Raw genomic sequence first — 23,068 nt, 5'->3', positions numbered from 1 at the left:
TATTGTTGTATAAACCGGTATGGTACAATGATTTGGTTCTTAAAAAGATATGCTAGAGGGATGCAGACAATATATTCAGTAACACAAAAAAGCAACAGGGATGATTATTTGATGCGAAATTACAAAATGAATACAAAAAGCACTTAAACAGGGCGTTTTTGACCCACTTAAATAAAGTGTTAGCTAGGGTCACTTGTGCATTTAAGAACTAAGAAAAAACACATGGGAAGGAGACTTTATGTTGCAATACAGTCTTCTCCTCACTTCTGTTTTTGATGATAAATCACCCCGACACTCCTCTGTTCAAAGGTTCACAACCCTTCCGTTCACCCATACAGATGTTTCTATAATCCAGCCTTGTCTCCTTATGCCAAGGATTAACACTTGTCAAACCCGATCAGGGATGGAAAAGGAAACACCAAATCAAATTCTAAACAGAAAATTTAAAGTTTCTCTCTTTTAGCGTGACTTTTTCCAAATATCAACATGTCTTCAACATGTACCAAAAAAATCCTTTAGAAGTCAGCCCATTTTTTAAGACTGAGTTTAATAAATCAAACTGCAAAACCAAGTTGGAAAAGTTCAAAGTATCATCTAACCAATAAATACTTGGGATCTACAAAAGCAGGTTTGTGAAGACAGCAGATGGCTTGAAGAGATTAGGAACGCACACAGATGTGTGCTCTCAAGAGACACACAGGCACAAGATATGATGAAGCGCAAGAGGAAAAGAGGAATGAAAGTGAACCGCCCAGGATCACTCTCTAAAATTATCTTTTTATGGTTAAGAAACTTGGAAGTCACTTTTTCATCTAACTGCCTACCGTATTTTATTTTAATTAGTCTGAAGGTCTGCTTAATTTCCTTCTCAAAGCTTGGCGCACCTTAGCGTCCTGGAACTTATTCAGTATTTGTCCCATTCCACTTTATTTATTTTAGTTTTTTTAACTCCAAATTTCTTTAGTGTTAATTGATTCCTTAATAGAAAGTAACGATGAGACCAGGAGGCTAGCTGGCAACCAAGACATTCTTTACAAACCAATAAAAGTGGACAGAAAATCCTATTACTAAAATGGAATTAGCATACCGGCACATAAAATGGTTTACATACCGGTACATATATTTTCAGAGGATATAGTGAAAAAAAAAAAAACCTTGACAATCCTTGTGGATCTAGTGTAGAAGATATTTTATCACACAGCTTTGATTAAACTTTCACTAATTAAAGTCTATCTCATCTTATTAGCCTGAATAATTGATTTAATTTGTCTTTTCTCAACTATTGGCAGTGACCTCTACTTAGTTAATGAATTAATTGATTTAACCCCACTGCATCTGAAGGCATCAAAGAGGATTTTGACGTTTCCTCTTTAATCTCACACTCTGTTGAAGTTTTTTTTAAAAAGGGAGTTTGGAGAACTTCAGCGACTGATAGCATCTCCACAAAACTAAAAGTGTTTCCTTTTGGTCTGCTGGTAAATGAAGAGGCAACTTTTAAAATAACATTCAGGTTTCTTTGCTTCCCAAACCCTGGAAAAAATAGGGAAAGAAAACTAGGATGGTTGTATTTTCTCTTACCAATCTCCACCCTCAGCAAGATGAGGCAACACTTTAAAGGTCTTCATGTTTGGGAAGGGAAAAATATGATCCAATAATATAGCCATAATGCATGATTAGAACCAGTATACATCCTTTACAAGGACGCCCGGATGGCTAAATCACCCGCTTATGCTTTATTGACATCGTTTTTCTTAGTAACGGTAAAAGACAGAGGAGCTTCCTCAGCTGGGCAGCAGTTATTAACCAGATGTAATAAGGGAGAGGGCATTTTAACTTGGCATCCTTTAGAGAAGTTTTGCTCAAAGGAGCCTGCTTTAGAAGAGAGACAAATAGCTTGCTGCTTTGCCCTTGGATGAGCTGCTTTTTATAGGATTAAAATGCAGTGAACAAGCAAATCATAGACCGACAGCTCCCTCTACTGGTGAAAGGAATACATTTTTTTTGCCTGCTGTTTATCTCCAGAACTGAGTTTAATTGTATTGTTTTTTTTAAAGAATGTTTGATCAAGTTTGCATTAAATGACAGAAAATGAAAATATTTATGTCTTAACTGCTGTTTGCAGATCATTCTTAGAAATATTGTCATCATTCTTGTGATGTTTCATAGCTTTTGTGTTGTGCTTGCACATATTTTGTAGGGGAAAATGTTTGCTTAATTAAGCAGTTAAGTTTCAAAAGTCATTCTAAACCTTGATTTGTGCTAAGGTTTTACATTTTATGACCTGGAAACTATGATCTTCAGAAGAAAAAAATGTACGAACATCTGAGTGTTTCTGGAGTAACTGTCACCAGTGACATGGATACCAGACTCATAATTTTTTTTAAAGCCTTTTTCAAACTTCTGGAACTGAAATTCCAATGATTAGGAATAATCTGTAAAATTACATGAGAAAATGTTATTGAAATAAGGTAGAAATAAGGTAATAAGGTATAAAATAAGGTATAAAAGCAGTTCTTCTAATTAAACCAAATTTTGTATTGAGTCATATAGCTTTCACACATGCTCATCTTTAAAGGCCAGCCTTTATTGGAAAATATCTAAGTAAGATGCACCATTTCTGTATGATTCATGAATGCTGCACCTTGGAATGGTTTAAGGCAGTGATGCCAGATTCTGAGATGGCAAAGCTACAAACTGTAACTCAGCAGACATCTTTAGCATGTGTCTTCTGGATATCTCATCATTATCATTTTAACAGATTTTCTAAAAACGCAGTTGCAATCTTTATTTTGCATTGTTTTCTTTCTTTAAATACAGACAAAGTATAAAATATCCCATAAAAGCCAAATCAGCGTTTGCTCCAATATAAAAATCATCTTAAACTTTATTCATAAAGCCCTTTTCATATCATTACAACACAAGGTGCTTATCCAGAATAAAAATATATTTCAATGAAAAGACAATTGTAGTGAAACATATGATGATCTAAAGATTTGACATAGAAATATGACTTGATACTGAAGTGAGAAAATAGTTTTTGGGGGAATTGTCAACACCAGCAATGATCCCACTCATGATCACAGATCACCACAGGATCCCCTGATTAAATCAAAAGCCAGGCCCAGGAGAGCACTGTTGTGACCCCATTCACTGAGAAAGCTCAGTCACTGGTGTGGAGGATCCCCTCTGAAGAAAACACTGGAGTTGAAAACAAAATGTAAAAGAATAAAATAGTAAAAGCAAAGCTTAAAAAAAAACAACCTTAAAGCAGCATGGACATGTACAATCACTAAAGGTAAGCATAAGTGGTCTAATGAAAACCATCATTTTCATTCATTCATATCCCAGCCCCTTATGGGCGAAGGCAGGGGGACACCCTGGACAGGTCGCCAGTCTGTCGCGGGTAGAATGTCCACAATCACACATCCATTCACTCTCACATTCACACCTATGGACAATTTAGAGTTGCCAAATTAACCTATGAAGCATGTTTTTGGATGGTGGGAGGAAGCCGGAGATCCCGGAGAGAACCCACGAAACGCACGGAGAACATGCAAAGTCCACACAGAAAGGTCCCCCCTTCTTGCTGTGAGGCAAGAGCGCTAACCACTGCACCACCGTGCAGCCACCATCATTTTGTTAAAGAAAAACATAAAAACAAAGTATGAATACATTCAATAATTTAAATAGAAAATAAATATATTTCTAAAAGCTAGAATAAAAATGAAGGTCTTGAACCTTCTTTTAAAAACCTTGTTTTTAGTTTATAATTACTGTCTTTAAGGATTTTAATGTGATCCAAGTGCTTACTGTGAGCAAAGATTTCTATGATGATGAGACACCATTTTTTTTCTTCTTTCATTTACGTTAATTTGTCCTTGTTTTCATTTTGTTTTCTTAATCAATGTATTTCAGTATTTATGTAATGAGTTTGATATTCATTAATCTTCTATACTTCGTGCTGTGAGGCAAGCACGCTAACCACTGCGCGCCACCGTGCAGCCTGAGTTCGATATATCTGTGTAACATTGTTGTATTGTGTATAATCAATGCTTGAAATATAAATCAAATCAAACCAGTAAATCTAAAACAAGGACAGTCTGTGCAGCCCGGAGGTTCTGTGGCAGGTTGTTTCCACAGGCGAGGACCGCAGTCACTTTTAAAGGGGCCTTACCGTAAGTTTGGGTTCTCACTTCAGGATGAACTAAGAACAGAAGAGATCTGGGTTTGCGAGAGCTCATATGGTGAAAACATATAAAATGGCCACTATAAACTCAAGCATTAATGCATGTACACGTGTTCATTAATGTGTTCAGCCTCAAAGACAGCTTTGTGTTTGTCAAATTAAATTATTGAAGGTTTTTTTTATCTCCATTTTATGTACTGTAACCCCCCATTAAGGTCTCCCTTAAATGAGCCAAAACAGTTTTAACAGCTGCAAAGAACTCCTTTTTTTCTCCAAACGGCTCAATTTACGAAGACTTATGCTGACCTGCTGTCATCTGCCTCACTGATGAGATGTAAGCCTTTTGTTCAGTTCATAAACTGGCCCGGTGAAGATTGCATGATATGCAAAGAGGATATCCAGCTCAATGTGCAAGCTTTTGTAGACGCATGAATGCAGACACATGAATGTCTTTTTGTAAGAGAGCAGCCATAATCACAGGCATCAGTTTATTGGTGCTCAAACAATTATTAAATTATCTTATTTTCTCAGCTGCTTTGTTTTTCCTCTGCAATGTAGAATTTCACATACTGTTGGGTAAAAAAAGCAACAGGTAGGGTGAGCTAAAGCTCTTCCAACTTTGATTCTTAAATGTGGATAACTAGTCATACATGGCAAACGGGAAATCCATCCCTACTTATAACTATTTGTTTTATTTTTATACGTTTTATTTTTTTTTTGCATCAGTCATGAAATTCCTTGTGCTGATAGTCATGCATTTCTCTCTTCCTGCAAGCTAGGCATGCACACATCTTGTGACATGCTGTTGGGATCACATCTGGATATTGCTTTCTTTACAGCACTGCTGTAGAAATGCGCTGTAAAAGTCAAATGATTGTGTAATCGACCTTATTGATAGTTTCCTAGCACAGTATTTGCTACACAAACATCCAGAGGAGCAGCTTTTGGAATAAAAAAATGTAAAATTCTTTTTTTTGTTTTGTTTTTTTACAAAATGAAGTGTGTAAATAGCAGACAAGAGTTTTTTCTTTCTTGTTCAGCCCTTTCACACTGGAATATCTGTGCCAATGTTCAGTCATTAATGCAGAAGCAACAGCGTGTAGGCAGCTTGCTGCTATTGATGAAGCTCCAGGCTAAGCTGCTTTGACATACTTTACATACAGGGACACACAATGTGCAGGGACAGAACACCCGTCAGATAATAGATCATTTAAATACAAAACATATTGTGAAATGTGATCTAAATTACACACTTCTTTCAGTTATAAAAGCTGGAAAATAGATCTGCTGGGGATATAACACTCTGCATTTACAAGCTTTATGTATTGTTCTATTTTTTTTTTTTTTAATTAGTGGAAATAATCAACATTTACTTTGAATGTAAGAAACATTAACAAATCTATAAAACACAATAAACATTTTTCACTTGTATCAAACTGTGTCATCTTATGGAAAAGGTATAGTTCACTGGTACATCCACATGTCAGATTTAAAAATAAATTTCAAAAATTTCAGATGAGAACCAAAACATTAAAAAAACTGTGATCCTATCACACAGTATCACAGAGTCCTTTAAAACTCATTCAGATGCTTTTATCATGTTACAACACTTCATGTTTAAAAAAGAAATACATTCAACTTTTTTAGTTTGACTGTGAAGATTAATAGAGTATAAAAGATTTTTCTAATTTAAATTCTTCGAAACTGTTTTTCAAACTGACATAGTTTCAAAAAAAGCCTTTTTTTAACTTATTACTCATAATACAACTCTTTGTCTTAATATTTTAGTGTAGCTACAAAAATGCTTTTTCCTTTTCTACTTCAACACATCTTTTTCTGTCACTTAATTAAAATGATAATGAAAATGGTATTTGACATTTCATTTTCAAAATGTTCTCTGGTAAATGTGTAGCAAAATTCATTTAGAAATGTCTAATTTGACAATTAAAATGGATTAACAGAAATGCTTTTTAATTTTCAAAATGTAACTGCATCAAATGACTCAAAATTCAAATGAAAAAGCAATATTTCAAAATGCTTTTTCATTTTATACTTAAAACCGCTTATTGTGTGTCATAATTAAAACGAAATTCAAAGAGGCAAAATCTGTAGCAAAATTCATTAACAGTGAGCACTTCCAGAGGGGAGGCGGGGCGATGACGTCACAGCTTTCTCTGTGTGTCCGCCTGCTAAGAGACAGAAGGTGGACATGCTGCTACTTAGTCCTGAGAAGCTGTGTACAATCATCAGAAGTTCACAACCAACTCAAATCCGTTTTCTCTGCCGCTAACAGAAAACGGATTTGAGTTGGTTGTGAACTTCTGATGATTGTACACAGCTTCTCAGGACTAAGTAGCAGCATGTCCACCTTCTGCAGTCCTCCTCCGGACGCACCGCGGACAAGCTTTTGTTCTTCGGACCGCCAGCTGCCTTCGCATAGCGGAGCGCGGAGCTCCCGATCATGATCGCTGAAAGCGAGAAATGCTGCTACGATCTGAGAAACCATCATATGAATTTGTGTTTCCAGTGGTGTCCAGAACAAAAATAAAGACTGATGTAATTCCCACATATTTACAAATTTATTTGCAGCTTCGCTTGATTTGCTGTTTCATTTGATGACAGCTGGAGCCCCATCAACAGATAGCAGATCTCACCGTGGTAAATGTTTGCTGGGTGGAGCAAAAACACTCACTCAGTGCGAAGCTGCAGGACACTATCTTCATAATGTGCTTTTATTACAGTTATGATTATATTTAAGGGCCTGCTCGATCATATGTTTTTAAATCCCTGCGGTCAGACGACGCTGAAGTTGGCTTGCGATTCACAGCTTCTGATTCGCGAGGGCACTAAAGAAACATTCCGCTACATTTCTCGCCTTAAGATCGCCTAAAACCGGGTCCTGTTCACAAACCGCTGGAACTGGAATGCTCAAACCTGGATCTTAATGCGAAAAATGCAGTGGAATGTTCCTTTAGTGCCCTCGCGAATCAGAAGCTGTGAATCGCAAGCCAACTTCAGCGGCCGGACACACGGAGATAGCAGTGATGTCATCGCCCCGCCTCCTCGCTGGATTGCTTTTTCTAAATGAATATTGAGACAATGTTCGCAGGGTGGATGTGAAAATGCAAATGCAATCCCGTCTTTGCATTTTCGTTTTAATTATAACACACAATAAGCGGTTTTAAGTCTAAAATGAAAAAGCATTTTGAAATATTGCTTTTTCATTTTGAGTCATTTGATGCAGTTTCATTTTGAAAATGAATAAGCATTTCTGTTAATCAATTTTAATTGTCAAATTAGACATTTCTAAATGAATTATGCTACACATTTACCAGAGAACTTTTTGAAAATGAAATGTCAAATACCATTTTCATTATCATTTAAATTAAGTGACAGAATAAGCAGTGTTGAGGAAGGAAATGAAAAAGCATTTTGGTGGATTGCTTTTTCATTTTAACTTTGAGTCAAAAAATGCAGCTTCATTTTGAAAATGAAAAAACATTTCTGGTTTTGACTTTTCTTTTTATTTATGCTACACAATCGCTTCCATATTCTGTTGCAACTGGGTGATTTAATTCCAATTTTGAAACAAAATGCACAATTTCTTTCCTGATGTTTTTATTATCATTTTTTTGTCATGAAAGTTGTGTTATTTCTTTGTTTTTGTTACAAGGCATTTACATTCTTCACTTAGTTGGTTACTTTGTGAACAAAATAAAATGAAGAAAGATACAAAATAATTGTTGAGACATAAAACGAAAGCACAAAGAGGTAGTCTTTTGTTTGTTGGATTGTTTTAGCTCGTGTTTTTTTTATTTCCTTTTCTGTTTCGGAATGAAAGAAAAAAAACATCAAACCCAATTAGCAACGCTTCCCCTTTAATTCCAGTCCCAGTGACGTCACTGCATTTGACCGGTTTGTTTTGCGACAACACGTTCAGCGGTTTACGGCATATCAATCCAGGCTAACAGCATCGTTTTACAACATATATTTAACGTTTTTTGTGAATACTTCATTCTATTGTTGGTGCAGCATTCAAGTCCCGCATGTGTGTTAAAGTTTAACAGCCCAATTCGTGAAAGACGTCGTGTTGTTACATGTAAGAGCTTCTGTCGTTTAACTAAATACGTGTTGCTCTTTATACCAATAGTACGTGTCCGTTTTTATTACTCTAAGACTAATATGCATTTTTCCTGGGCCTGCATCCGTCAAAACAGCTGATTGCGCTTTTATTCGTGTCTTTGAACAGAAGCTGGAGTTCATGTTCGGATCATGATCGTTAACCCAGAAAACTAGATGAAGCTGAACGCGTCCCCAGGAGGAGCCTCCTTTCCAGCGGACCCCAGCACCCGCGCGCCGTGCAGGGCTTCAGTGGCCCCTCCATGCCTGTGATCCCCATCCCACGACGTGTGCGCAGCTTCCATGGGCCCCACACCACCTGCATGCACTCTGCTTGCGGGTCGACGCACACGTCCAAGCTAGTGCGAACCAAGTACAACAACTTTGACCTGTACCTGCGCTCGCGCTGCATGTACAGCTTCCTGCGCTTCCTCCTGTACTTCGGCTGCAGCCTGCTGACCTCTCTGCTCTGGGTGTCGCTCTCCGCCCTCTTCTTCGTGCAATACGTCAGCGTCCGCGTCTTCCTGCGCCTGCAGTACAAACTGTCGGTCATTCTGCTGCTGCTGGGACACCAACGCCTGGACTTTGGGGTTTTTAACGACCTCATCATCTACAGCATGCAGATCACCATGTTTCTGGTGGGGGGGCTCGGCTGGTGCTTCATGGTGTTTGTGGACATGTAGCTGAGTAAAACAATGCACACCTGTAGCATAGCACGTGGGACTATTTTTCCTATCCAAAAAAGTAGTTTTATATAAAATCTTTTATTTTGAAGGGACATAAACACCCTTCTGTTTCATTTTATGATTTGCTGAGTAAAATACTGTTTTAGAAATATCAAAGGAATCAATCAGAACGTGGCAAGTCTTAAATAAAGAAAGGACCTACAGCTATATATATATATTATTTTATTTTTTTGTTCTGCACCCTTGGTTTCCACACATTTTAGGTGTAGTCTGGTTTACAGTCAGCCGAACTGTCATTGTTGTGGAAATGTGACCGATGTTCATCATGACAGATGTGATGTTAGTTTTTGTGCCAACAACTACTTAATTTGCACTCAAAGCAGAGAAAACTGTCAAGTTGGGGGTGTCGGTACAATGTTATACAAGTATGCATTCATGTCACACATGAAAATGAATTATGAGGTGATGTTTAGATGTTCTTTAGTGGGAGGAGCATGGCGAAAGGTGGAGTCTGTGGAGCCCCGAGTGTCACACTGACATTTTTTGTAATGCTGTTTGATACATTTTCGACCCATAAACAGTTTAAAACGCATAACTGGGTGTTTTACTGTGTGATCCAACAGCCGTGATGGCATGCCTCGAGCAGTGTCATAAGAGTGTGTAATAGTTCATCTGCAGCAGCTTTGGGTCAAGTGTTTCGTCAGTCGCTCTTCACATGGTTCCAGAGATGTTGCTCTGACAGACTTCTCTGTTTAGCTTCCTCCAGCACGCAAACGTGGGTCATAACAAGACCCCGCTCTTTGTGCCAAGCATAACAATGGATGTGGCTGTGTCCCAATCACCTTATATAGTCGCATTTTCACTTGGCATGATTGGAGCTTCAAGGAACTTCACCGAGCTACAGGATGAGGATCTGAAATGTGGATCTTAACACGGATCTGCTCCTGCATGCAAGACATTTTCATGTTTATCGTCCAAAGAACAATAAGCAAATGAGGTTGCAAACAAAAGTGCCAGGTTTAGACATGAACTTTTGACACTGTAGCTGGTGGGCTGCTTGAGACATGCTTGTGGCCTGTATATGGCCTCAGACTGGAAATGGATAATCGCGGCAACAATACACTTTTGTTCTGAGGATAAACAGACCATATGCCTGATATTTCTGAGCCAGGGCTGATCTGACTGCCCACTGGGGCCAAAAAGAGAACTGAAGATTGTTTTTATGATGCCAAAGTAGCCCCGAAAGTACAGTGGACGAGTGAGTGACTGTCCATTTTCATTTCTCCTTTTTTGTTTCCAGAGCTGAAGCAAAGTGCCTTGTGTGAATGACTTAGCTGTTTTATTAACCAGCAGTCGCTTCTCAGTTCTTGAACTATTAACCTTGCTATTATCGTAAATCATAATACCTCAAATTTGCACTCGTGCACTCTTAAACAGAGAAATGCAGCAGTTTAAAAGCATAATATTGACTTTCAGTTTATTATTTTTCTTCGTTTAAACTATATGTTGGCAACATTTCTGCTGTTTGTGTGATCACAACTAACGAATGTGTCAAAAAGAGAGATCCCTTCGTTTTACCCCATCAAATAAAGATATTTCAGGTAAAAACAAATGAAATAAGAACAATACATGGAATTCACTTTGTCAATAAAAAATACTTTTTTTTAAATTTTTTAAATATTTCAAACCTGCTAATAAAAAAAAAAAAACAAGGTTAAGCTTGCAAACCCGCTCTTGGAAGCCAACTACTTCCATTTACCCTAACAAGTTCCTATCTCCATTGTACAGCTGCCTCATGTCTCCTCGTGACTCTACTGTTGTTGACTCATGTTGGTTCCATGTAAATGAGTTGATTATATGTTAACTGCGTGGTTGCTGCCCCTCGATCCTGTAAACACCATTACTATGACAGATTTAAATAAAAATAAGAACAGGTTTACCAGATAGCTCTTGGGCCTTAGCCTCCTTAGGAACCTACAGCTTGATCTATAACAGGTCTCAAGGAATTTACAAAAATGACCCAAACCTAAGTAGCCCCTAAATGAATGTTACCTGGAGTTGAAGCGGTTATTTCAAAACTCTTTTACCCCTTCATGGGGTATCTCCACAATGTTTGGGAAACTAATGTATTTTTTGTATTTTTTTTTTTTTAAATGTAAATTAGCCAAAAATGTATTCAAGTTATAAAGTTTTTTTTTTTTTAAAAACCAATGTCCATCTTGCTGGATGTGATGTAGTCACCTAAACTGCATTTTATTCTAATGTCCCATACAATCATTAAATATCTACTTTAATCATCTTTTGAGCTATTATAAAAGCGTCTCCAGTGGTCTTTTAAATATGATTATGCCGTTTTTAGGCAAAATAAAGAAACCTGTGTCGGGTTTTTTTTGGACATAGTTTCTGGAGAGCGGCAGGAGTTCCTTAGAAACTTATCTCTAAGTTGTGGGCGAGACCGTGAGTTTGAGAGTAAGCTAATTTCCCATCATTCTTTTGTTTACACTCTCTCCCACTAGCTTACAACCCATCCCAAACATTAACGATGCAACAAAATGGCAAGGAACATTGGAGCTATCCAGTGATACAGTTTGAGCCAGATGCCCATGACTAATTATCCTATGTTTAATATAGCCTTGCATTGATATAACATTTCTGTTGTTTGTGTTGTTTTTTGTATTATTTCTGCTTTGATTGCTTAAAATAAACAATTTCTAAATCTAAATGCCAGAAGACATTCATGGAACTATTTGTTTACAAGTGAATCCATCAGAATGGAGTGGATCGGGAAGCTTGTAGTGGCCAATTATAGTTTGTACACAACAACTACAAGCTTTTTTCCAATGACATTTTTTCATTTGTCCCTGATTCACAACGATTTTAATAAAGAAATAGTCACAAAATACAATTTTAATCTTAATTGTATTTGTAAATGTCATGTTAAAACACCAAAAATACCATTTTCATTGGAGTGGATCTTTAAAATGACTGGTATGCTTTCACTATCACTATAGGGACTGTTATCTTGCGATATTGTGCCCACAAACCTCATTGACCCACAATGTAAACCCAACACCCAAACACCAAAAAAACTCATTTGATAGACAGACAGACAGACAGGTAGGCAGGCAGACAGATAGATATTTTACTTTTCTTTGAGTCATTTTGAGTGACCTACTTTTTGAGTTTTACTTTACATTGATTTACATTCAACCTAAAGTAATTCACTAACCAACACTAATCAAATAAAAAAGGGACTACTTTGTTACAAAGAACAAATATAAAATAAGTTTTAGTCAGAGCACCAGTAGTTGGCGCTTGTAACACACATGCGCTGAGCTGTCATCACAAGAGGACATGTGAGACACCCTCACATGTAAAATGTTCGGGATCTCAAGTACTCCCACCCCTCCTCCCCCCTAGTCGTCCTACTTATACAGTAGTTCTAAATAAAGGTCATTATGTCTGACTAGGTCCGAACAATAAGGCGTCCGGCAGAGTCGCACCCACGCAGAGCAGGATTTTTTTAATTTTTTTATTGAGGAGCATGTACACCTTTAAGCTGGGCGCAGAGTGCAGCGAGTTCATGTGTCCGTGAGGCGCACGCTACGATTACAGTCCACTCTTGGTGCTTCGTTGGTGCGTAAAAAGCGGTGCTGCAGCGGCGGCAGCAGCCTGACAGCTCCCGGCCCGTCTGCGTCTTTAAAGGCGAACCCGCCGCGGAATGGTGCATGATGTCAGAAAGCTCGCAATCCGTGTGCTGTTCGCGTGAGCCGCGTTTTACTTCCTGCACAGGGACAGGAGCGAGCACAGAAACAAGAGAGAGTGGGATAGCGAGATGGGGGGACGAGCGGCCAAGACAGGACTGAAGTGATAGAGCGAGCCAGCGGACCAGGAAGGTGGGGAGGGGGGAGAACCGTGGCCTGCTTTCAAAAGAAACAAAAAAAGAGAGCGAAAGACAGCCCAGAAAGTTTATAGATCATCCGAAACGTCCGCCTGCCTCTTCTTCGCCAGCTGATCGCCGCATTCTATGGAACAGCGACATAGCGGGTAAGTATCTCCTCCTCCTCTGGCTTCATATTTACTGCGCCTGGTTTGTATGACGCATAGGTATTGCCATGCATTACTCCATCGCCCCTCTATTTATGGGCCACATTCACCGTTTCCCATCAGATTTCTTACAATATTCCCAACTTCGTTTTTGAGTCTTAAACTTTAAGGTAAGAATAGAGGATGTGAGGAGGCGATGTTATTCCTGTCACTTGGAGAATCTAATCAAACTTGCTAGAATCGTCCATAGGATGATGTTGGCCCGCCCTTAGACTACAGGAAACAACGTTGTCATTAGTTTCAACTGTATGAAGGGTAGAGGAGCTTTACTGTCCCTGTGACATGAGGGAGAAGCAAACAAACTCCACCGATTCTGGATCCACTGTTACTGCAGGGCTCCAAAAACCAAAAATAGTTTTACTAATTTATTTGGGAGCCAGTTTAGCTCGTGCTGGTTTGCGGCGCCTTCCATCCGTGAAACCCGGGTTCGACTCCAGGCTGCTCCCTGTTCCCTTCTCTACCTCTGCCGGTTCCAAGCCCGGTTAGAGAAGGTTGCGTCAGGAAGGGCATCCGGCGTAAAACATTGCCAAATTTACCATGCGACTTGTTCGCTGTGGCGACCCCTGATGGGAGAAGCCGAAAGTGGAAGAAGAAGTTTTACTAATTTATTTGTATCAGTTTATAGTTTGCTTCACTTTAGTCTAATCACAAAACTGTGAAAAAAAGGTACTTATCAAGGGAATCACATTGGATAATATTTGGACTGAATGCCAAAGGAAATTTTAAAGGAATCTCAGATTCTATGCACTTTTCTGTCAGTTGTGGCTCACCTAAAGCTTGCTAAAAGACTTTAACCCTAAATGCAGTGCCCACCTCTTTCTCCTGTGTGTACATGATTGCAATGTGTGGCTAACCAGCAAGCAGTTTGTGGCAGTTTCCTTCATTTCCTGTCACTGTTCTTCCCCCAACACACATTTTTTTTTGTCTGTCTCTGTTTCAGTATCGTCATTTTTGGCACTGTGTGTTACTGTAGGTCAGTCAGGACTACTTCTACTTGTTTTTTTATGGTTTCTGTCTTATCTTTGTCATGTGATGAAATGCTGATGTTAAGCATCTCAGCCCCCAGCAGGTTTGTTACAGGTGTAAAATTGAAAGTCAGCCCGCTCTGGTTCGTTAGGATTCTGTTTACTCATTTGCACTTCAGGTTCCAGGTATGTTTTACTAGGCATACAAGCTATATGCGTGCCTGTTTGCCCTAAAGCAAGACTGTCTGTTGTTGATGTGTTTTATAACACTTACAAAGAAAATCGGTTCATGGTAATCTGGGTGTGTGGCTTTTTGTGTCCTATAAGGAAGTTTAACATGAAACACAGGCTTTTTAACACCACTTGTTCTTGGATGTCTACTAAAAGGTTTTGATGGCTTTCAGCAGCTGTATTTGTCTGGGTGAGCGTGTGTTTGTCTGTGTGTTTGCTGGGGTGCAGTTGAGTGTGTCGGAGAGTGTGTTAGAGTGTGTCCTGGGATGCCCTTCCTCCATAGGCCCCCTCAACTGTACCACATTCCACGAGGGGGCCCAGGGCTGTGTGCAAGGGTGGGAGTGTCAAGGAGAGAGCACCATAACACAGACGGTAATTGATGTGGACAGTGACCCCAAAAAATAGCTGAATAAAGGCCCGTACACACCGGGACGAATATTCGCCAGGCGTTATTCGCCAGCGTTTTTCGCCACGTCTTTTGTGTTCACACCCAGGCGATTTTCGCTGACGGTGAGCCGAGCGAACATGCAATTTCATTCCCTGACATTAGATGGCGCTTTACGCTTCTTAAAGTCGCTTTTCGCTCAGAAGAAGAGAGCAAGTATTTACGCGCTTGTCAGAATCATACAAAGAAAACATGAATATTTCAAGCATCAGTAGCTCCAACTGGTGCTTGGTAAGGGGATATTTAAGAATGTCCGTCATTATTTCTTCGCGGCAGTGTCGACGCTACTTGGCGTCTAACTTCTTCTCTGGTATGTGTGCTCAGAAAGGCAGTTTTGTGTTTGAGCGCCCCCAAGTTGTGTTTTACTGTAACTTCAGAAGCTCCAGGCACGTGTGCAAAAGCGCCATTCTCATTGGTCGAATAGATTTCGACGCGACGCGTCGAAAAAAAAAAACGAACCCGAGGCGTTTTTTTTTTTTCGACGCTTTGGCGCGTGGCGTTTTTTCGCCTCGGTGTGCACACTCTCATTGGTGCCCTTTGTTTAGTCACGAGGCGTTAAACGTCGGCGAAAATCGCCGGCGAAATTCGTCCCGGTGTGAACAGGCCTTAAGGGTAAAAACACCTGAAAAAAAATCTAGAGACTCATTTATTTTGGGACATGAAACGATTTATGAAGTACCTTAGGTTACAAAAAATGCTGTGTGAAGAAAGTTATGTTGAGATAATCTTACATATCACTTTAATGTCCATGTAAGTAGTGTGGTAGAACTACCTAAAATGAATTTCCATAAAAAGTTGCACATGTTTATGATTTATGAAGTACCTTAGGTTACAAAAAATGCTGTGTGAATAAAGTTATGTTGAGATAATCTTACATATCACTTTAATGTCCATGGAAGTAGTGTGGTAGAACTACCTAAAATGAATTTCCATAAAAAGTTGCACATGTTTTCATTGAAAAAAAACATCTCTGGCATTTGAAAAATCTAAACCAGTTTTTGGAAGTTCTTAGAAAGGAGTGATGCGTATCTACAAGTATGTAGCGAAACACTTCAATAAAGAAGATTTATCACACAAACAACCTTTTAATTAGTATTTTACCCATTTTGTTTGAATGATGCCTTGCAGTGCGAGCAATCATGTCACGTGTCCCAAAAAACCCAGAGTGAAATGAAAGAAAACCAATTGTTTTATATGCTTTATCCATGTTATGGTCACATTTTGGTGAGTCGTAACCCAAATAAAATACTTTTTGACACCAGGCAACACCCCCTCCTCTATATTATCTTGCCCACTCTCCACTTCAGCACATTTATCAACGCCAACGTGCAGTATGTAGTGTCATAATAGAGAAGTTACTGAGCTGCAATCCACCACATTTGTTTGCACTAAACTTATCACGCATCTCCCACTTGATCACACACAGAAAAAATTACAAATGACTTGGATTACCATAGAAACATTCAACAATAAATTATATTTTTCTTATAAACAAGGATATGCTGGAAGTTTTGTCAGTTGAGTAAGAATACATGTACTTATGTAAAATATAGCAACCATTTTTAACCATACTGCTCTGTACTGTGCACTATGTGTGCACATTCGGCATTTACAATAAAATACAGCTCCTTTTTCTCCTAATACACATGTATATTTGGGCCGGGCGTGTATTTATGCATGGACTATTATGAGTCATGCCTCAGGGCATGCGATACAGGGCACCAGTCATACATCCCATTCTCAAACAATAGCTACTCTTTCTAGGTATTGCAGAGCCAGTTCAAGGTAAACCTTGGAGGGATAAAAACCTGCTCAGACTGGTGTGTCCAGGCATGTTCGTTGCTTTTCGTGGAACAGTCAAACAGTTCAGGATAATTGTAAAGAAAAATCCTCCTTTTCAATGTTGGGTAAGAGAATTCCTGAAATGATATCTATCAGGTAAGTCGGCAGTCTCACTGCTTTTCATAGAAACTTTTTTTTACATGGAAAGTACTACTGGATAAACAGGTACTACAAAGTGGAACATTTTAAACACTAAAAAAAAAGTTTAAAATAACTTTTAGCCTTGCCAGCCTGTGTCGTTGAACCAAACGCAGAAATGTAAATGTATTAAACCACCAAAACAATGAAATATTTATCTAATACTAATAAACGATCGTTAGAAAATCTTAGCACTGCTAAAATGTGAATATTACCAACCAATGTGAAGTTTGCCACTTAACACTGTCAACTATTATTAATGATTTAAAGCATTCAAGGTTGTTACTGGTCTTCTTTTGAGTGGGCGTCGCAGTAATTCAACACCAAGGTCACAACTTTCAGAACTGATAGAAGCTGACGAAAGCCGAAAAGCTTTCGTCAGAAAAACACGGTGGATCCGGGGTGACACATATGTGTCTGATTTTAAGTCATACATTTTTGGTCATTTCCTGTCATTGAGTTTTTCTTTCTGACAAAGACCCACAAAACAAATCAACGAAAAGCCACTAAAAAAGCAAAGAAATTAAAGTATCAAAATGGCCTAGTTTCAGTCTAGACTTCAACCAGACTCAAATTCTCCAGTACTTTTTATTGTGCACAAACAAATAGGCCCAAAGTCGATACACTTCTTCTTCCTCTTTCGGCTTATCCCATCAGGGGTCGCCACAGCGAACAAGTTGCATGGTAAACTTGGCAATGTTTTACGCCGGATGCCCTTCCTGACGCAACCTTCTCAAACCGGGCTTGGAACCAGCACAGAGGTGGAGAAGGGAACAGGGAGCGGCCTGGAGTTGAACCCTGGTTTCACGGACGGAAGGTGCCGCAAACCAGCACGAGCTAAACTGGCTCCCCCCCAAAGTTGATACACTAAATCAACAAAATAAAGATCAGCAATTCACAAATCCTCTACAATAATACAATAATATGCTTTTATGGGTCAATGTACATGCTATAGAATCATAAAGGATATCAGCTTTACCTTCTTTTGGGAGCAGAATCTGGTATCAAATCTTAGAATTAGTGTATGATACTTTCTTTTCCACAAGGCTGCAAAGCTGTAATGGAGGGCTAAGTTTGTAAACTCTACCTTAGAGGTGAGACATTACTTTTTTTAAACAAAATAAATAATTTCTTAGCCTTTGGGCAAGTGTCTGATGAACTGCTTCTGGTAAATATGCTAGAAACATAGAAGATATGAGGAAGATTGGGAGAATAGTGATAACCAGCTCCCTAAAATAACATATTTATCTGTTTCCATATACCCATACTGGATTGGGTATAGTTTTCTTGGCTTGCACATAGTGGTCAAGAGTTTTTTACATTGCAGCTTTGACTTATTTTTCCAGAGGTACAGCTTTACTTACTCTGTAGGATGCTTCAAAAGTCTGTGAGTTTCTTTATCGTTTTAGTCATCTTCAGCACTCCCCATTGAAAAAACAAGCAACATTTGTAGCACTATCTGTGCCAAAGGTTCTACAAAGTACAAAAAAGTAACTGTAAGAAGAGCTGTGTGTCAGCATTTCTAAAAATCTCCCTTTTTGGTCGGTAACAAAACAAAAAAGCACTGTTTTGCTGCCAAAATAGGATTCGCAGGTTTTTAATTTGAACCCTTTTTCAGCGAAGTCAATTTTTTCCAAGTGTGGATAGCAAGTTATAACCATTAAATGTAGTTTATGCCACTTTCCAGCCTATTTCCTCTGAGTGTGAAAGAGGAACACGTGTTTCCAATTTGCACATTTCAAATGTCAAATTGCATTAGTGTGACTTAACATTTGTGACTTGGACATAAAATCACATGTGTGCGACTGTTAAACTTCACATGTGACTTTGCAATTGTGACTTTGAAATAAAGTCACATGTATGACTTCTGCATTATGTGTGTGAGACACAGCACACATCATACTGGTAGTCTTTCTCCATCTTTCTCACAGTTAAATTACCATGAGTTGGAAAAAACTTCCTAATCGGAGATAACTGATGGCTCTTCTTCTTTTCGGAGAAACTGAAACTTTATCGAAACCTTTCAAAATAACTTCCAAAAACATTTCTTGTTTTCCATTTAAGTCACATTTCAATACTATTAGTTATGGTGACACAAACAAATACAAACATACTTTCTGATTTTCCCTACACTCAATGCTTTAGCATTTTAATGATTTGCTGTGTTTGTATCAGTGCTGCATGTCTAAACACCTCAAAAATTCAGCCTGCACACATTCTCAGTAAAGACCTCAGGGTCATTAGGTGATTCTGCTCTTTGATCTTCATACACTCCATTTAACCGAGGTTGATCAGGCCCCAGTTTGTGTGTGCTAGTTCATGACTCTCTCCTCTTGATGCAGAAACATGCAGAGGCTTTTCTTACTGATGTTTCTGGTGACTCTCCTTTCTAAACTGCTCTCCGTTTTCAAGGTGCCTGAATGCATGGCACTCAACAGGCCCTCCAGTCTTTCTCTCTGAATGGCTCAAGCAGATCATGGTATTTGGCTTCCTTCCACATGTGGGCCTCCTCCATCCAAACCAACCAGGAGACTGGAAGTTCCGGCATCACTGCTTGCTTTGTTGAGGCCAATGTTTAGACCAAATGCGGTTTCGGTGACATCAGTGTTCTGAAAACTGAAGGCCACCTCCTTCGCCAGTTCCAGGCTGTGAGTAGCAGACCTGCAAGGAGCCTTATGCTCTAGTTGTGGTTTTACTCTTTTAAAAAAATGCGGGCCAAACTCAGAGTTCATGTTTACTCTGCTGGATTCTAGTGGAGATGATATCTATTAATTTCAGCAAATGGGTACTGTACCATTTGTACTTCATGTCTCCCAGGAGTTTAGGGCAGTAGCTCATGATGGACTCCAGGGAATCCTACATGCTGATGTTTCTGCTTGTCTTAACAGTATGTGTTGGATGGACTTAGGAGAACGCTGACTGAGTTTGAAACTTGATTCTCGCTAGTTCTGACTTGCAGGGGTTTGTCCTGGTGATCGTCCAATAACATGCATAGTCTCAATTGAGTCATGCTCCTTGTTCATTGCACTTGTCCTACAGCTTTCCCTTTGTGTAGATGTCTCTTTGCGCCTCCTATGTGTAATCATATGGCTGAAAACAAAGTTCCTACTCAGCTTTTCTTCAACCTGATCCAAGTTTCTTGAGACAGCCGCGTCTTTTTCTGTTCTCATCGTGACAGTTGGAAGAGATCCCTATGGGGTAAGATACCTGTCAATAAGAAACATACAAAGTTGTGCACAAGTTAATGCTTTGTGCACAACCTAAAATAAAAAATATCAACACAACATTTAGTTTTGTGTTTGACGTGTCTGTTTTGAATACAATTTTTTTTTTTTTCAAGACAACCAAGAGTTGTCTTGAAAACAAAATTTCCCAACCAGATTATAACAGCGATGTCCTGCCGTGTTTTTGCTGCCAGGGGAGAACAGCTGATCGAATAAAAAAATGCCCCAGACCCGAAAGTGGTGGGGAAAAAATAGCAGCAGCATCCCTCTTAATTTGTGTAAAAAAGTCTGTTTGTCAAAAAAAGGAGATACTGATAATAAGAGAATTCTAAAACAAAATAAGAAAAACCAGAGGAATCCCCGCTTTCCTGCTGCCATTGCTCTCCTGTCTGCCCGCCAGCCAATGGCGGCAATCGGTGGGCAGCATTAGGAAAGCGGGGCAGCAGGAGAGTGCTCCGCCAGCCAGTTTATACAGGCGGGGTGGGCGTGCTTACTCCAGCCCCTGGACCTGTCCGGTGTGGGTACCGGATGTTCTCGGGTTGCCGGATGTTCTCGGGGTCCTTCGGGGTCCTTCCAATGAGTTATATCACTAGAGGAGACATCACGTGGTTCCTCATTGGAGGAGAGCACCGCCATCTTGGTGAGGTCAAGTTTTGAAGACCAAACCACTTTTATAACATTTAATAAAGAGCTCTGTTTTTGCTTTCAATCACTTCATTATATGAAAAAGAAGAATGGCTTGAAATTGCTTAGTTTTGTTCAGAAATACAAACTTCACGAGTACCCCTAACTTAACTAGTATTAGACTATTTAGATTTTTTCTATGTTCCTTTATTTTATTTTACTTATGTTTTTATTTATTTGTGTGTTATGTTCATTGTTTCTTTTTTCCCCCTCTATTCTTTATTTTCTATGTTAATTTGTTATTTTTGGCAATGGTGACTGATCTTCGAAGCAATATTCATTACATTGTTATTGTTTGTTGTTAACGTTAATGTCATTGTTAATGTATGATACCGCAATTGTCAATAAAGTTTTAAAAAAAAACTTTATTGACAACTTACAGCCAATCAAATAGTGTGACGTCATCATTGGTCGAAGGACCCCGAAGGACCCCGAGAACATCCGGCAACCCGAGAACATCCGGTACCCACACCGGGTGTACCATACCTTTGCCCAAAAGTAGTGGGGACAGGCTTTAGCAGCACCCTGAACCCGAAAGGGATAATAGTGGGTTAAAAAAAAATGGATGGAAAATAACAAAATTAAAAAAGCTAACTCTGAGCTAAAGTAGGCTAAGTGGTGGCCGACTGTAGTAATAGTTAAAAAGAAAAAAAGACAAGAAAATTCAAAAAAAAAAAAAAAGAAAGTTGGTTTTTCTGATCCCACTGACGTTTATTTATTTAATTTGATTTTTTTTTTACTGCAGCATTGGTTGGCTGCCAGTTAGCCTTCTTCAGCTCCGAGTAAGCTTAGCTGTTTTTGTTTCAATATCCTCTTAAAATCAACCAATTTTTAATGGCATGCACCTTTTTTTGTACACCTAATGAGTATAGTGGCATGTCTGCTACCGCTTCCTGGGCTGTCTTCCCTACTTATTGCTCTGAAACGATCCGCTGGTGCATTGTTTGCACAATCAACTGTTGTCACTCAGCACCAACAAAATGCATCTGGAGATCGCGTTATTATTATGGGTTTTATTCAATTTTCAATAGAGCTATAATAACAAAATAATTTACCCATTATGGGATCAAGAACATTCTAAAAAGTTCTGTTTAATTTTAGTTTAATAATTGAACTTTAAGACGCATCCGCAAATTTGAGTAATCTATGTTTCGGGACTGTATTCCTGTATAAAAGGCAATTACGGTACACCTACTAGTTAGCCAGACAGGTTGCTGGCTAAAATAGTCTTACCGTTTCATTACCCAAAGTTGGTACAGTATTTTTTTTATATCTATTAAACCGTTATTTTTTTCATTACCTTTTTTTGCAAACTGTTATTTTAAGTGGCCCAGGTTTTTGTTTTTTCAACTCGTCACCCACATTTGTTTTTTGCTAAACAACTCTTTAAAAGCTACATCAAAAAATATAATTTTCTTGTGCTCAGATTTGCATGTTTCCCTTTCTTTGGACACCATGCAAATGTTTTGACATGCCCCTCTGGTGGTATTTTTCACAGAACACTTGTAACAAATCACTTAATGTATCAAACGAAAGTGAGAATTTTTTTCCTGTCCTCTGTGCTGGAACACTGTGTGCGCATATTTGTCTTTTATTCATTTATGTTTTGATTGGTTTAATTTTTGAACTCTTGCATTTTTTTTCTTTTTTTTTTTTTTACCAGAAGTCCACACAAAGAAAGACATGTCCACCGAACGAGGATACAAATTCACAGATGTATGATATTCAAATGTAGCTGTCATTCACTGGTCACACAGCGGAAGTTTATGCTGAACTCAGAAAAAAAGTGGAAAATGTGCAAAGGTCGATGAGAAAAAAAAGAGTCGACTGAAGCTTTTTGGAATCTTGAAGCGTATTTGGGCTGCGTTGCCTTGCTGTGTGCTTTTCAGGAAGACTTCTAGGAATTTAGATAATGAACAGTCAACATGGCATGTTCGCAGAACAATTCCACATTAGATCTTGAAGCTCACGTGGTTCTCTTTTCTCAGAACTGACCCCCCCCTCCCCCCCCCGCCACCCTTCATAGCATATAACTAGCAGCTAAGTCTCATGTTTCTTGTGTTTGTACTGTACTTGCACTTGACAAGGAGCTTTCAGAACAGACAATTGGGCAGAATTACTGGGCGAGTTTGTGCCAGTGCGCTTGTGTGCGTGAGTCTCACTCTCCCACTCTGTCTCAGAGATTTCTTGTAAGTGACATGTTTGGCTGTTGGCTTATAGCCTAGCCAAGATCACATGGCTTGAATGTCGTGCATGCCGGTGTTGTGCGAGTATGTGAGCAGAAGCCTGCAATTGTACGTGTTTGTGCAGGAGTTAAAAAAAAAGAGAAAGAAAGAACAGAAAGAAGAACATGTGCACATTTGATCATTCCAAGTATTTTTAACTTGAATAGAAGCACGTAGTCATGGCAGAGAATTACAGGATACTTAGAGTCATGACAA

General features: G+C 39.0%; 2 protein-coding genes across 3 annotated transcripts in view; both read left to right on the top strand.

Annotated features, from left to right (window-relative positions):
• The first annotated feature begins 8,040 nt into the window (after positions 1-8,040).
• Positions 8,041-11,290, top strand: tmem250 (transmembrane protein 250). 2 transcript variants are annotated; one of them, XM_011481728.3, is made up of 2 exons: positions 8,041-8,335; positions 8,436-11,290. In XM_011481728.3, the coding sequence occupies exon 2, from the start codon at positions 8,569-8,571 to the stop codon at positions 8,986-8,988; it is 420 nt and encodes a 139-aa protein (XP_011480030.1). In that variant the 5' UTR covers positions 8,041-8,335; positions 8,436-8,568; the 3' UTR covers positions 8,989-11,290. The 2 variants fall into 2 exon arrangements, with proteins under 2 accessions (XP_011480030.1, XP_004074789.1); XM_004074741.4 differs by having other exon boundaries at positions 8,042-8,285.
• A 1,205-nt stretch (positions 11,291-12,495) lies between these two features.
• The window catches only part of LOC101171096 (nucleus accumbens-associated protein 2), a 34,732-nt gene continuing 24,159 nt past the window's right edge, over positions 12,496-23,068 (top strand). Inside the window, exon 1 of the mRNA XM_011481726.3 lies at positions 12,496-13,038. The gene's annotated coding sequence lies outside the window, so the exon portion shown is untranslated. The remainder of the gene's footprint in view (positions 13,039-23,068) is intronic.

Source organism: Oryzias latipes, chromosome 12, assembly GCF_002234675.1.
Source record: "Oryzias latipes chromosome 12, ASM223467v1".
NCBI lineage: Eukaryota > Metazoa > Chordata > Actinopteri > Beloniformes > Adrianichthyidae > Oryzias > Oryzias latipes.
Note: the sequence above shows the minus strand (reverse complement) of the source record. Positions and strands in the feature narration are given on the sequence as shown.

Excerpts from the sequence above, each read along its gene's own strand:
- tmem250 (XM_011481728.3), top strand. The coding sequence starts at position 8,569 with ATGCCTGTGATCCCCATCCCACGACGTGTGCGCAGCTTCCATGGGCCC.